Source organism: Engraulis encrasicolus, chromosome 6 (genome assembly GCF_034702125.1).
Source record: "Engraulis encrasicolus isolate BLACKSEA-1 chromosome 6, IST_EnEncr_1.0, whole genome shotgun sequence".
NCBI lineage: Eukaryota > Metazoa > Chordata > Actinopteri > Clupeiformes > Engraulidae > Engraulis > Engraulis encrasicolus.
Window position 1 is genome coordinate 49,481,446 of NC_085862.1, and position 15,782 is coordinate 49,497,227.

Genomic DNA, 15,782 nt, shown 5'->3' on the forward strand with positions numbered 1-15,782 from the left:
TCCGATTAACTAGACTGTTTACAGATGCTGATACTGTGCATTGAAACTGTCTTGGCAAGGTGATGTGTTAATATGAGTTGATTGTGATTGGGGGAGGTAAGTCAGTATACGAATTGCAAAATGTAAGTATCTTCCATCAAACCACATTGAAATGATCCCATGGCTTAAAGGGACACTCCACCCATTTGCATTAGGCTTTCCATTGCTAGACACCCAGTCATACTTTTGAATGGTCATGCAACACTCTCTCAATTCCCCCTGAGACAGGAGAAATCCGTATTCACCTCTTAACACTTCCTCTTACAATGATGTAAAAATTGTCATTTTGCGTCATTGTAGAAGCAAGTGTAAGAGAGGTGGATTTCTGTTGAGACTACAAGCCTTTTTCCCACCCTTTCAACCCCGCCCATAGGGGGTTGGACCTAATGCGCTAACAGACTTATCACAGATCAGTGTGCCAGTGCTTTTGGAATCACTGGCATTGAGGCTCCAGTAAGTCACTGGCAGAGCCGCCTGGGTGTGGCCTGTGGAACCTGAGCGTTGCAATGCATTATTGGAATTGTTGTCACAAATCCACAAGCACTAAAAAGTCATTTTCTGCCTTTTCTCGGCCAAGAAGGCGCCAAATTAGAAATGTATGCTACTATTCTACTACATATATGACCCACTTTCAATACATATTCATGTCTCCACCGGTGGGATCCCCCTTTAACTATTTAATTAAGAGATAAAAAAGGGAAAGAAAAATAATAACGCACTGGAGCAGTGTTTACAGCTTTGTTTCCAGAAAATGTGGGGTGATATTGTGTCTGGACTAACTGGTTCTGATTTTAAGCGGATTAAATGGTAAAAACAACACAAAATGTGACGAATCTACTAAATACCAAAACAAATGGTTTTACAAAGCTGACTTTAGGTGAAAAATCTTTGGTGGTGTGGTTTGTCCCTTGTCCCAGTTACAAAGTTTTAGCTGCACAGCTGGGGAGACAAGGGGACGGGACAGTTCACTCAACAAACATGGAGGACAGGATAATTACGCCGGGAAAAAAGACATCCTGCCTTGAAGCTGCAGCAACAACAACAACACAAGGCCTGAGGCATAAAATCTGGACAAACGAAAGTTCACCACAGGTCAATAGTTTATAATCTCTCAGGATGGCTGCTGTGGAAACAGTGGCCATAATTAAGTACACAGTAAAAATATGCAGTGTTGGCCCTACCGTGGCTTAAATGGTAGGGCACTCGTTTGCTATCCGGCCGGCCCGGGTCCTTTGCCGACCCTGCCCCATCTCTCTCTGTCCACTTACTTCCTGTCACTACCTTCACTATCCTGTCAAATAAAGGCAATAAAAACCCCCAAAAATATAATACATAAAAATATGCAATGTTAACTGAACACATAGAGAGACGATTTAACAACTTCTAAATTGTATATTTGATATGGTCCCAGAGTACGCTCCAAGTGTTGATTTAACACTGCATTTCTTTTTACTGTGTACGGCACGTATGACAGAAGAATCCTTCCCAACAGTAGGCCTTTCAACTTGCCCTACTTTTCACGGCGTAATCCATCCTTTCTTCATGGATTTTATAGGCTACGTATAACCTCCTGCTTTGCAATGTGGTTCACTGCAGCGTGGCAATTGGAACCACTGACAGACCAACGTAGCTCAAGGCATTCGTTATAAAGTGCACAGTAAAAGAATACAGTGTTACTAATTCAACATTTAACACCCTAGTGTATTTGGTCTCAAGAGTAAGCTTACTCTCTCTGTGTTGAATTAACCTTGCATTATTTTACTGCGTACCAAACAAGCTTTGACAGTGCAAAGCATCACAAGTGACCAGACATGAAGACTCCTGACAACCAAGACGAGCCTTTCCCCCCTCCGGCTGCCACAACGGTCAGTCCACTGCCCTGGGAAGAGCACCAGACAGCCAGCCACAGCATTCAGAGAGCCGGCCACAGCAACCAGACAGCCACAGCAGCACCAGTCTGTGCTTTTCATGCAGAATATGCAGAAATACAAAGCAGTAGGGGGAATGCGATTCTCAAATACTGCCTACTATACATCTTTCACACATTATGAGGTAGGCCTATATAGTACAATATCTCCTGCCCAGCAACAGTCATTCGGCAGTACAGTCACACACAGATAGATAGATAGACAAGTGGACAGACAGACAGACAGACATTTGAACAGACAGACAGATAGACATTTGGACAGACAGACATACAGACAGACAGACTGACAGACAGACTGACAGGCAGACAGACAATGGACAAACAGACACAGACAGACATACAGTCAGACAGGCAGAGAGACATACAGAGACAACAGACAGACGGTAGCTCTGTCACTGTGTTGCTGGCACGTCACTAATCAGTATACAACACAGCAGAGCACGAGACGGTGGACGTCTGAGGCAGAGCTGCACGTTGCCTATAGACTGTACTATCAGCACAGCACAGCAGAGCACTCCACTCCATACAGTCAGCCTAGGAGGCACACCCTATGTACAACAGCTAGAGAGGAGGTGGGCTGCAGACACAGGCATGTACCGGTATGTGCAACACATACACACACACCCACATACAACTGCCCCACCCCCTCTCTCATTCACACAGATGCAACTGCACACACAAGCACAGACAACCCCAACCACACACGAGCGCACGCGGATGTGCCTACTTCTGTGCGTGGTGGCGTACTCCATCTCTCGGCACACGCCCAGGAGCCGGTGGTAGGACTCCATCTCGTCGGCGGAGATGCGCACCAGGGAGTAGGAGCTTCGGCAGGAGCGCTGGCCGCATTCCGCACAGCGAGAGGGCAGCGTCATGTACGCCGGAGACACCGAAGACGACAGGAAATCCATCGCGGCACCAACGCCACCGACACCGCAGCAGAGCACCAGGAGCTCGCTGTGCATGCTGCCGCTCCCTTGCCTTCAAGCAGCCTCTCTCTCCCTCCAGCAGGCTCCAGCCAGCCAGCAGCACCGGCTCACCGGCTCACTCACGCTCACGCTCCCTCTACCTCGCTCTCCTTATCTCTCGCTCTCTCTCGGCGCATGTGTGAGTGAATGAGTGCGAGAATTAGAAAGAGAGAGAGAGAGAGAGACTGTGTGTGTGTGGGTGTGGGTGGTGTGAGTGTTAGCGTGAAAGCCCTTTGTAATTCCCTTTGTCAGTCTCCAAGTCTGCCAGTATGGTGATGTGTGATGAAAGACATGGTGTGTAGCTGTGTGTGTGTGCGAGTGTGTGAAGGAGAGACAGTGCATGTGTGCACATGAACTAGTGTGTGTGTGTGTTGGTATGTGTCTGATTCTGTAGGTGTAATATGGCTGACAGTGTACAGGTGTGTCTCTCCCTGCCAGTCTGTGTATGTACTCTGTATGTACCTGAGTGTGTGTGAGTGTGTGTGTGTGAGTATGTGAGTGTGAGCAGCTTCCTGGCTTGGCAGAGTGTGTAAGTAGTACCCAGTTTAACCAAGGTCACAGCTGACACGAGAGAGAGAGAGAGGAAGGGAGAGAGAGAGAGAGAGAGAGAGAGAGAGAGAGAGAGAGGCAGACACACATCACTCTCAGCCTAAGTCAATTATTGTCGCTGTCAGATGCGTCCACGTAACCCTCGCAATGGGATTTATTTACGATGACCGGGCAGCACCGGCTGATGTCACCTGCCCGAGAGAGATTGGATGTGTCACTTCACTACTCTACGGCGCTCATTCACAAACACGAACGCAGAAACACACACACACACAGACGTGCATACACGCACATGAGGACACAGACACGCGCGCGCCCTTTTACGCCAGCACGCACGCGCACACACACAGACACAGACACAGACACAGACACAGACACAGACACACACACACATACATACAAACACACACGCACAATCGCAGTATCCTTGAGGCAGTGAATGACTAACTCATTACCAAAGTACTCTTCCTTAGCTGTCAACACTCAATCTTTCTCTCTATTTCTCTCTTTCTCTCTCTCTCTCTCTCTCTCTCTCTCTCTCTCTCTCTCTCTCACACACACACACACACACTCGCAAAACAATAACCACAGCCAACCTAAACACACTGTACACAATGACCAGATGGCATGCGGTCTCCAGAGCAAGAATTCCTTTGGTACTGCTGATCATTCACAATCATGCGAAGCTCCAAGAATGCGTACACACGCAAAACACCCATGCTTTTCTCATAAACAAATCACTGTCTTTCTGTTACACCCCACCCAAAAGTAGCTATTTTTCAATTTCTCTAAAGGTGTTCCATTTCATACAAATTCCAACATGAAAGCGACAATCCTCACAAAAAAAGCAGGCAATCTTTTCATTTAGCTCATTACTGGAGCCCCATTCCGCACACTGCACTTTGCTCTTCCAGATTTATTCCTAAGTAGAGTAATACAACAGTGCCATCGCCTCACTGTTAATCACGCACACACACACACACACACACACACACACACACACACACACACACACACACACACACACACACACACACACACACACACACACACACACACACACACACACACACACACACACACACACACACACACACACACACACACACACCTCAACAGTGCACCCTGCTTATTTACAGAACCCAGAGCTGGCTCTAAGTCTTGACTCCAAGTTCTCAGTCAGACTAAGACTATTCAGCTCTGGTTCTGGGTCACACACACACACGCACCCCGGCTACAGACACTTACACATTACGGAGCTCATCCTGAAGCGAGTTTACGGTGCAGCTGTGGTTCCAGCTGCAGACTGGCGAGGTGAAGTGCCCAGTGACCCCTGGTTAGTTCCCGGGTCGCGTCCCGTGCCAGGTCCCGTGCCGCCGCTCCTGTCAGTCCCACAGGCAGCCTCTTTCTCTGTCTCTTTGACACTGCCTCCCCTCTCCCCTTACACAATCTCTGTTATTCCCGTCTCGTCCAGTCCAGCCCAGAGTTCCGACTGTCCGTCCCACAAACTCCCTCTGAAACGCTCTTCCCCAGTGAGACACTGGGGTGTGTGTTAGCATGTGCTGCTCTGGGCTATTCAATGCAGACTTCTACTCTGGATGTATGTCCGAGCTGGTGGTCCAGCGCAGTTGACTGACATGATGTGCAAGAGTAAATGTGTGTGTGTGTGTAAGAGAGAGAGAGATGCATGCGTATGTAGATGCTTGCGTGTGTGTGTGTGTGTGTGTGTAAGAGAGAGAGAGAATGAGTTGGGGAGAGAGAGTGTATACACAAATATCCTCAACAATGCTGCGAGGCTACAGGGGCTTCCCTTTCCTCTCCCACCCACAGCAGAGCATTTATCAACGTGAAGAAACAGCCAGAGAGAGAGAGAGAGAGAGAGAGACAGAGAGAGGGAGAGAGAGAGAGAGAGAGAGAGAGAGAGAGAGAGTAGTGCTTCAGGAACTCCTCACAAAAGACAAACCACACCACACGTTCTCTGGTCCCTCCCCCTTGTTTTCTCCCCTTTTCTCCTCCTTTAGCCCCTTCCCTCCTTTTTTTCGTTCCCTGTCTACCATTCTCACCCCTCCCTCCCCTCTCCTTTTCGTGGTAGGGGGCTACTACCACACAAATCATGTGAGACATTCTGGACCACGGAGAAGAATAACAAAGTAAAACCGGTGTGGTGGTTTGGTTACTGCTAAAGTCGGTCAAGTACATGAAACTTTTTTACAGGATTTTGTGCACAATAGTGCACATATGGGGCCTTGACATGCACACAGCTTGAGTGCAGCTTGTGGCTTTTCTTTCTCCGGACAGAGTAAGGGGAAAATATCATGAAGAGAGAAAAACAAGACAAGCTGTATTCCCCCATCGTAGAAAACAGTCTGGAAAAGAGCTGAGTCTGCGACTTTACCTACATTCTTGGGGCTGGAGGTTTTCCAGTGTTTGAAGCATGAACACTAGAGTGGAAAGGGATCCAGGCAAGAATAATATGCAAGGTCATATTTTGGCCCTGTCGCCATGATGTATAGTGACATTTTCATAACAACCTTAAGTATGGGATAATAACACAACTGAAGTGGGGGGTTTTTTCGCATTAGAAATAATCACAGTTGGGGTGTATCAGCTATGCACCACATGCATTTTGGAGACTGATCATTGGAGTTTAACAAATTACGCTGCTCTTTAGCAAAGGTTAGGTAAGTATATATGATTTGAAAAGTGTTAAAGTAGAGTATGTAATCGCTTCAGTACCGTATTTTATTCCCAGAATTCAAGAATTCATTATAACTGGGAAAGTTACATTTTTCATACATGAAAAGGTGGATCTTCTCCATAGCCATTTTTGGCTGCAAAAACCTACTGTACTTTGGTCCTACTAGTAGTTCATTATTTAAGTAGTAAATAGTCATGAAAAGATAAAATTTGGCAATAGGCAGCTGTAAGAACAATTATTATCTGTAGCAAAGACTTTGTTTCATTTTTTCTGGTACAATCTGTTTCTTTTGAAGTTTTCACCAGTGAACTATGTGACTGGGAGGCTACATCTTCAAGATTGCCTCTGATAAGAAGCATAGAGGAGCTGTTCTCTCCACTGACCTTTGTGACCCCTGTAACTTTTCCCTTTTTGTTTTCCTCATTAAAAAGGGTAGTGGAAAGGAGAGACAGAGAGTGTACAGAAGCCGAGCAAAGAGCATGTTCTCTAGACAAATCAATCTCTCTCTCCTTTCGCGAAAGTCAACTGTACCCTGATCTGATTGTCCTGGTTTCATTGTCTATTTTCAAATAATTAATTCTTTTTCATAACAGCAGCACAGTTGTAATGAGCAGCATAGGTACAATCCCTACTCCTACTCCATAGTCTTCCTTTAAGTTAAGACATGGACCCTGTTTCCAACTTGTTATTAAAAAAATGGCAAGGACCAAGTTGTAATGTACGTTTTACTAATAATGAATGTGCAATGTGGTAGTGTACTACAACGCTAGTAACGATTTTCTAAAAATGAATAGCAAGGTGTTCCAGTGGTTGAACGGTGCACTCTATTTCAGCTACTACTACTACTAATATTTATCATACAAATATTCAGCAACAACAATAGACCAACTTAAAAATATAATATGCAAAAACACCTCTTTGAAGTTATCCCACTCCACTGCACCAACATGGTAGTGATTATGTCGAAGTGAGTATTTTCAAGGCAATCCTAAAATAAGGATATGTGTAGTGTGAGTGTGCATGGATGTGGTTAATCTGATTACAGGATGCTATTTATAGAAGCTCCCATGGACAGGGGCCCTGGTGGTAGGTGCTGTAAGGTGTTTACATCTCCGCTCAGCACACGTGGCCAGACAGGATGTGCGTAGATATGTGCAATCTGCTACAGCTGTTAAGAGGACACAGTGTTTCCACTGGGGCTCGTCAACGCCTGCTGTGGCTGAGCCCAACACTTCTAAGTCTCACACTTAGTTTAGTTTAGTCTAGCTATAGTTCATTTGAGAGGGACAGACACTTGGCAGGTTGTTACACAGCCTAACAGCAAGCATAAAAAACATAGCATATTCCGGGACTGTGAAATATTTTAATGATAATTTTGAATTAATGTATTATGTTTATTTCGTATGCAAGCGACTCTATTTGACACTGTGTTAGTTGGTCCATCTGCCGGTCCGTTGAAAAATGTTTTGCTTGTTGCAGTGTTTGCATGCGACTTGAATCTGGCGACCGCATTTAATTTGGTAATAAAACTAGAAAGAATGTATATAAAGTGGAAGAGATGGGAACAGTGTGCATGTGTGTGTGTGTGTGTGTGTGTGTGTGTGTGTGTGTGTGTGTGTGTGTGTGTGTGTGTGTGTGTGTGTGTGTGTGTGTGTGTGTGTGTGTGTGTGTGTGTGTGTGTGTGCGTGTACGTGTACGTGCATGTGTGCGTCTGTGCGTCCACACATGTAAGCTTACACGTGTTTTTTTATGGGTGTGCGTGTGTGTGTCCATTTAAATGTGTGCATGCCAGCTTGCAGGCATATACATGATGTGTTTTCATGATACAGTATGTAAGAGAGGGATACTGTAAGGTAACAGTGGAATACATCAGGAATTGGCACAGGCACGTGAAGAGAGAAAGAGGGCCTAATGGACACACTCACTCTCTGCCATTAGCTGAGTGGTAAAAGCCTGACAGACAGACCGACAGACAATGACTGCATCACATGGCACACTGTAATTTCATCTCCGCCTTTCCCTCGGCCTGAACCCAAACACAGACACACAACCTGAGACTAAAAGCAACACTAAGTCTGACGCATCATCTACCATCCATGAACCTAGACTGCACACTGAAGTGAGGGTTGAAACTGTCAAAAAAGAGGACGTAAAGACTATAGAACTATATGTCAAACACTTTGACAATTCAAACAACCTGCAGGATATCAACCCCTTAAACGTGAATGGATTTCCCATACAAACAGCATGTAGTGCTCAATGATTTTACAGCATATCTGTAAACTCATGAATCTAATCAATTCACTGTCATAAAACCATAACTTCTGCAAAATGTGACATTTTGTGTGTCTGTATTTTTGTCATCTATTGGGATGAGACAACACCCCCAAACATCTGCAGCCGTGAGCATCGAAGGACAACAGCAACAACAGCACGTGACATCACAGTGGGGTGACTGGCTCCTGCGATGGGGCGCCGCGACCTTTGCTTCTTGGCAGCTGGCAATAAAAACCATCAAAACAGGAATGAGGGGGCCATATTAAAAGCAACAGGCCCTTGTGTTTGGATCCGGATTGTGCACTTCCTTTCAACCCTCCCTCCCTCCACCACCCCATCCTCCTCCCTCCAGTCCCCCCGCCCCCCTGGCGCAGGGCTAAGTGCTGGACGTGTCTAAGTCTGCCTGTTTCCTCTGACAGCTATGATGCCTCTTCCTCCCTCCTCTCCTCTCTCTACCTAGCTTGGACAGCTATCAGGAGAGTCTATCAGGAACAATTTGGGTAATATCCAATGTGTCTCCTACCTGGCTGGGTTTATATGCACCATCACATTTGGACACCCGCAATGGGCCATTCATAAAGGAACACAACGAGTAAGAAACAAGGAAAAAACACAGCGGAAAAAGGGAAAAAAGAGAAAAAACAGACCACCCAAAAACAGGAAACAAAAGCATCGGTGACCCTACCACATATCAGCGGAGTGACAGAAGGCATCCAATGAGCCACAAAAAAAGCACAACATACAGACACCGGTAAAGCCACACACATGCCAGTCATGTAACAAGACCTACATTGGGGAGACAGGGAGGACATTTAATATATGAAAAAGCTAACATAAATGTGAAAGAGAAACAGAACAGAGACAAACAAGAGCAATAAAGGGAAAAGTCATGCAAGAAAACCTCAAATCAGCAATAACAGACCATTGCAGAAGGGAAAATCATGTCATGGACTGGGACAACACCAAAATCATCAAGAGAACAACAGGTATCACCGCTGGATTAAAGAGTCAATAGAGATCAGAAAGCACAGCCCAATCACCATGGACAGTGTTGCGGGAACATACAGTACTGTACATACTGTCTCACACCTGGACCACCATCCTGAGGCCACAACTCTAACAGCAAGAGGTGTGACCAACCTGTCAATATTGACGGCATCCAAGGAGTCTGTTTAAAATCACTTCACACATCAACATCCATGTGACCTTTTAATGAAGACGGAAGTCTCAAAATCGAAACAAGTCAGGTAAAAGATAAAACTTTTACATGTCTGAAACAAAATAAACATTAAGAATTGATTCTTCTTTTAGACATAATGAACATCATACATTCTTTCCTATAGTTGATATTGCGAACATGCTGCAAAATCAGTTGGCAGCTTTGGCGGGGCCACGGACAAAGTCATCTGAAAGGGCTCCCCACCCAAAAAAAGGTTACGTTGTAATGAGAACCCAATTTTGGGGGGCTTGGGACAACTGGCCCCTTTGCCCCCCAGCTTCAGAGCCTTACAACTTCATACAATGTACGATGTATAAACACAAATGTCCTCACGTGTACGGTGGGATATTTGTTATGAATCTGCTTCCTGATCGCCACCATCGTGCATCCATGACTGACCACAGCAGCAGAGACATGTCCGGGGGCACGTATGCTTTGTCATTCCAGAACCGCTGCACTATCACAAAGTCATGTTATTCCTGCGGTATGAATCCCGATTTCAAACAAACACCCCATGAGGAGGGGAAACCTCAAACATCAACAACAGCTGAGCAAAAAAAATGAATCTTCTTAAATCCAAGTCAGGAAATTTCAAGACCAAGCTGCAAAAACAGACACCAACCAAGGCGTGGAAATGCTTATTTAGATTCAGATTTTTGCACTTCTAATTCTCCTGGGCAAAACCGGCCTAATTTGAGCATCTTGTTGAAAGCCCATATCGTGGCTCCACCAGATGTCTGTATTTTATTGTTCCACTGTGCTACTGTCTATTTATAAGTGACTGTAAATTGTGGCTTGCGTCAGGAGAAACCCTCTGAAAGACAGAAAAAAACAAGAATGACTCTTTTCCTGAAGTTTGTGAAGGGGGAGTCCAATGTAAAAAACAACGAGGAAACCACATGAAAAAAACACAACCGAATTCTATAGATAGCTACAGTAGGTTTTGCATCACTAAGCACAAACAACTGTACTTTTGATGATTGAGCCCTCCACAACTGAGACCAGGGCAAGCTGCCACTGGTCAGCATCGTAAGCCTTTTAGTCCAGAGTCTTTCGCTTTACACTTGGTATGTTCATAAGAAATGGGCTACTGTAAATTTATGTAATCTAATAGGCTCCCTACATATACTATATCATAAAATAGATACAGGTATATGTCTGCGTGTTAAATAAATAAATATAGTATGATGTTTTAGGTATTTATTGTGCAAGGGGATAAAAATGATGTGGCTAGTATTACCAACCATGCTAATAAATAATACTTTAACAAAATTAACAATAATACTAACAAAAAAAAACAGTGTAGGCCTATGCATTTCCAAATTCCAAAACTCCAACTCCAAAAACAAAAAGATATTTTCGTCCATAGTATGGTGCTGTGTTTGTAAAAAACGTAAAAAAAAACGCCTAAATCAACCAGAAACGCAAATACTACAGTAGAGAGTATGAAGATTAAAGGTCAAATTCGGCAACAATTTAACAACTAATACTGAATATACTGACATCTCAGTCACTGGTAAAGTCTGGCTAAAGTTTTGGGACGCCGGTCTAGTCTAGTCTAGTGGGCTATACCCATGAGGTTCTTCTTCCAGCTGAGGACTATTGTCACGGCACGTCAACAGGAGCAAGCTGAGGAAGGAAGGCATCTGTGAAGCCTGTTTAAGCATGACGTATGACGGCGGCATTACATCAGGTCCAGGGGAGGGGGCAGAGGAAGTCTTATGACCTTCTATTGTTCACCTTTGCCGCTGTTTGCCATGGAAGCTTTTATTTTCCCAGACCAGAGTATTGTCTTTACTTAACAGTGTGCCAAGGCCTCGGATGATGGTATCAGTGATGACAGCGAGGTGGAACTGTGCCAACTGGGCTAAAGCTGGTGTTAATTGAAATACACTGCACCCCACACCACAGAACAACAGAAGCCTGCTACTGATGTCAGAAATAAGCTACTACACAAAACAAAACACTAGACCAAGTAGTGGGGCAGTGACTACGAGTGTAATTACAGTAAATCATGTGGGTATAGTAACATAATCATAAGAATAATGTCATACACTGAGTACACAGCAGTATACAGATTACTTTGTCAAATAGTTAATTACTTTTACAATAACTGTAAAACCATTTCTTGTTTCTTCTTCTCTATTCCTGATTTCCTTGATTTACCACTTCTTATTCCATTACATACGTAGTTCTGAAAAAATGATCCAGCAAGTCACTGTGTAGTAATATTTTTCCTTTCCTTTCATTTGCAAATTAAATCAAGCTGTCATTTTACTGGTTCAAAATATATACACCTTTTGGTGGTTTTCTCTGCAAGCACATCTGTAGGACATATGCACCAAAAACAGGAGTGAGTAAGAGAGTGAGAGCCTTTGAAAAGCACACCCTGTTCTGATTATAGAGACATTTTGATGTGTTTTCCAGCCACTTTGCCCCATAAGAATCCTGGTCAGCTGTGGGCCTTGTCTGCTGGTGTGCAGGGCTGGGCTGGCCATCTGGCATAGCGGGCATTTCCCGTTGGGCCCTGCACCCTCGCGGGCCCCTATTTTCAGAAATGTAAAAAAAGTGTTCTTTTTTTACATTTCTGAAAATAGGGGCCCACCGATGAGTCAGTTCTGCACCGCTAATTATGAGGGGCCCCTTTAAGCCAAAATTACCTGGGCCCTATTTCTCCCACAGTCCAGCCCTGGTTTGTCTGCTTGTGTGTCTGCTGCTCCAGACCTGTCTGACACACACACAGTACAACTTCATTTCTGTGTTTACCACATCAGTGCAGCCAGCGCCATGCCTCATTTTGGGTGGCACGCTTCCTGTTAATCCTCTTAGCCTAATTAGAGGAGGGTGACTGAATCAATGCATTTCTATTTCTATTCTACTTCTTTCCTCTCAACAACACTGTTTTTAATGTCTGTCCTGTCTATGCATGGGATGAAGAGTGGAATGTAATTTTAATTCCTTTTGTATGACTGGTGCATGTGAAGAAAGTGGCAATAAATCTGACTTTGACATTGACTAAAGGGACGACTACTGACACTTCAGGTGTTACGTTTAACAGTTAATGAGTTGGTGTGGTATTTTCCTGTACATGGGACGGGAAGTGCTTCCATTCTGGGAATTTCTGAATTTTGTTTGACTACAAGTGGTGTCTCTACTGTTGCATTTCTGTTCTATTTTCTCCCTTTCAATGTTATTTCAAAGGGCAGCACACACAAACACTAGCGCACGCATGTCTAGTATATGTAACTTAATTTATGAGTGGTGTGATATTTATGCATATGTGGGATGCTGGTTAGCGCTCCCCTTCCAGTGATAAACACATAAAATGATGTATTGATTTTAGAATTTATTTAACCGCAGATACTGGCCCTGCTACAATGGAAGGAAAAACACAGGACGCTATGCTTATCACTAACATTCAGCTTGCTCCTCGTATCTGCTTCACCTTCACGGCCTCAGATTCATCTTCACATATCAACGAGACTTCATAACACTTTAGGATGTATACAGTATATGATGCATCATACATTCCGGGAAGCATGATGTCACTGCCATCCAATCAGAATGCACTCCCAGCCCGGCCCGGCTTCTGAGAGGGTGAGTCAGTCATGCTTTACAAGGTGGAAATGTAATCACACTGAATCACTGCTGCAATACTGACACAACCACCCCCCACACACACATGCACGCGCGCACACACACACACAACACACAGACTCCCACACATCCCCGCCCTACAAAGTATGCCTCTTCTCCGCTTCATACTGCTCGACAGCCAACACTACAAAACCACAAACCCACAGCATCTTCTACAGGCCATGTAGTAACATTAGATTGTAATATTTTATTGTAAAATAAAATAAATATATTATTTTAATTCAGATAATTAACCATATATTACAGGCATCTTCACACTCATGTGTGTGTACAAAGAACATAAGATATCATCCTGTGTTATTTGAGGTAAAAAAAAACAACTTAGTCAGCCAATGTCTCTGCTTGTCTAAATGATGGCTCAACCAACAGTATAAAAAAATGAGTAACTGACCCTAACATATCGTCTCAGTTGTTTCAAATGCCATCTCCCAGCCAGAGGTTGCTAAGAGCTTGCCCTGGTGACATTAATTGGGTGTCCTTGTGGAATTGAAAGAGGAGAGGGAGGAGGAGTTTCGACAAAAAGGCAAGCCCAGACTCAAAGACGGGAGACGGATGGGCTTTTCCACCACCATCATCAATACGGTGTGTAAGTAACATACACAGCCTGCATGCAGACACTGCCTGCCTGTCGCACAGTTTCCATGGTAACCAATGGGCTAATCGGCCCCCTGCCCCCCTTCAGAAGGCGCTGCTGCAGTGCCTTACAGAGCCGGCGATATAAACGGCAGCTCAAGCAGCAGCGGTAGTGTGTGTGGCACAATAACCTACTTCCTCCTCTGCCCTGCCAGAGAACACCCCCGGCATCGCCAAGTCTGGAGAATACAGTACAGTACTACAAGCACAGCAGGATAGAGCGCAGCAGGCATAAGATTTAGGAACATTCCAAGGAAAATTCTGCACATGGGGGGCTCCTGAAATTGTCATTAGTACTGTATTAATAAAATACAAAATGTCTTTACTGTGATGTTGTTCATATGCCTAGTTAATTGTGGGTCAAAAGAAAAAGGACAAAACATAAAAAGAAAAAAAAAAGAAAAAAAATATTTAAGCGTTCTTCTTTATGAGAGAGATGTTTTGTTATTCGAAATCTTTAAAAGGTTGGGAATTAGCTCTGGGGTCATATTTGCCACAAACTCAGTGGGACGTATACCCCAGCCTCATTCAGATTCGTGTACAGTAGGCTACCACTTTTCCAAATCCCATTAATAACTGTTCACCAGGAGGCGGGTGAATCTCTATCACTGCCCCAATTTTACTTGACATTGAGGGACCAACTGACCTGATTCAAATATATATTTCAACCAGAGACAAGGATGATACAGTAATTGAAACTGAACCTGTAATTAACCAGTAGTATTTAATTTATGGTAATGAGGATGAAGACCTTTCTCACGTGAAGGCAACAAAATGATTCCTAAGCATTATAAAGAAATGTTGTTTATCCACAACATGTAAAAATCACTCAGACCTTCATGTTTTTCATGTTGTCATCACAGACTGCTTTGATCAGGTGACACTTGCTAACCTCTACTCCTTTAAAGTGAATCTTTAACACACGCAATAAAAAACAAACAGTGTCAAGGTCTTAAGTCACATGGATCACAACACTTAAGAATGTGTAGGTCAGCTGACAGGAGCAGGTCATATACTCTACTCCAACAGCATAGTACTGATACAGTGCCCTGCCTCCATATTTGAATTTTCGTTTGACTGCAAATTGTGTGTCTACTGTTTTCTATTGCTGTTCTATGTCCTCCTTCTATTTTCAAGTGAGGAGCTGACAGGAGCAGGTCATATACTACTCCAACAGCACAATACCGACACAGTGCCCTGCCTCCATATCGGTTTCTTCCCACAGCATTAAGAGGTGCACTCTTCCAAACCACACAGCATCCTCACTCGTTTCCAAAGCATCCCACCATCCTGTACCCGTCCCACACACATCCCACCAACCAACCAACTGACAGCCTTCCGGACGCCACGGTGCGACCAAAAACACTTACCAACATGCCGGATGATGGACTCCACGCGCTGCAGAAACTCCTGCACAGACATCTCGTCCTCCCGCATCCAACAGAGCATCGCAGGGTGTGTGTGCCGTGTGGATGCGGTGGCCTTGGCCGTGGCGATGGAGGTGGAGGTGGTGGTGACGGCGCTGATGATGGTGGCAGTAGCAGTAGCAGCATCAGCAACGGCAGCATCCACTTGCCTCTCTGCCTCCCCGCCCCTTCTCTGCTTCCTCTTCCTCTCCTCTTCCTCCTCCTCCTCCTCCTCCTCCTCCTCCTTCTCCGTGACTTCCACGCACCTCTCTTCCACGCAGCCTCTTCCGGCGTACACGCTGGAGGAGGGATGGTTGTTGTCGTCGTCGTCGTCGGAGGGCTCCCCCATGCGCACGGCTGACAGTGGCGGTGCAAGCCACTCCCTGCTCACCGACACCGGGACAGTCAC

The 15,782-nt window shown here is 44.8% G+C and overlaps 1 protein-coding gene across 5 annotated transcripts in view; it reads right to left on the minus strand.

The window, feature by feature from the left end:
- Positions 1-15,562, minus strand: part of mcf2l2 (MCF.2 cell line derived transforming sequence-like 2) — a 99,838-nt gene extending 84,276 nt beyond the window's left edge. For 4 of the 5 annotated variants that reach the window (XM_063201839.1, XM_063201842.1, XM_063201837.1 and 1 more), the window contains exon 1: positions 15,338-15,562. In XM_063201839.1, coding sequence (XP_063057909.1) covers positions 15,338-15,416 — 79 coding nt within the window. In that variant the 5' untranslated portion in view covers positions 15,417-15,562. Of the gene's footprint in view, positions 1-4,731; positions 5,305-15,337 lie in introns of those variants that run through there. The other variant, XM_063201841.1, reaches the window with a different exon arrangement.
- Between the last annotated feature and the right edge of the window lie 220 nt (positions 15,563-15,782).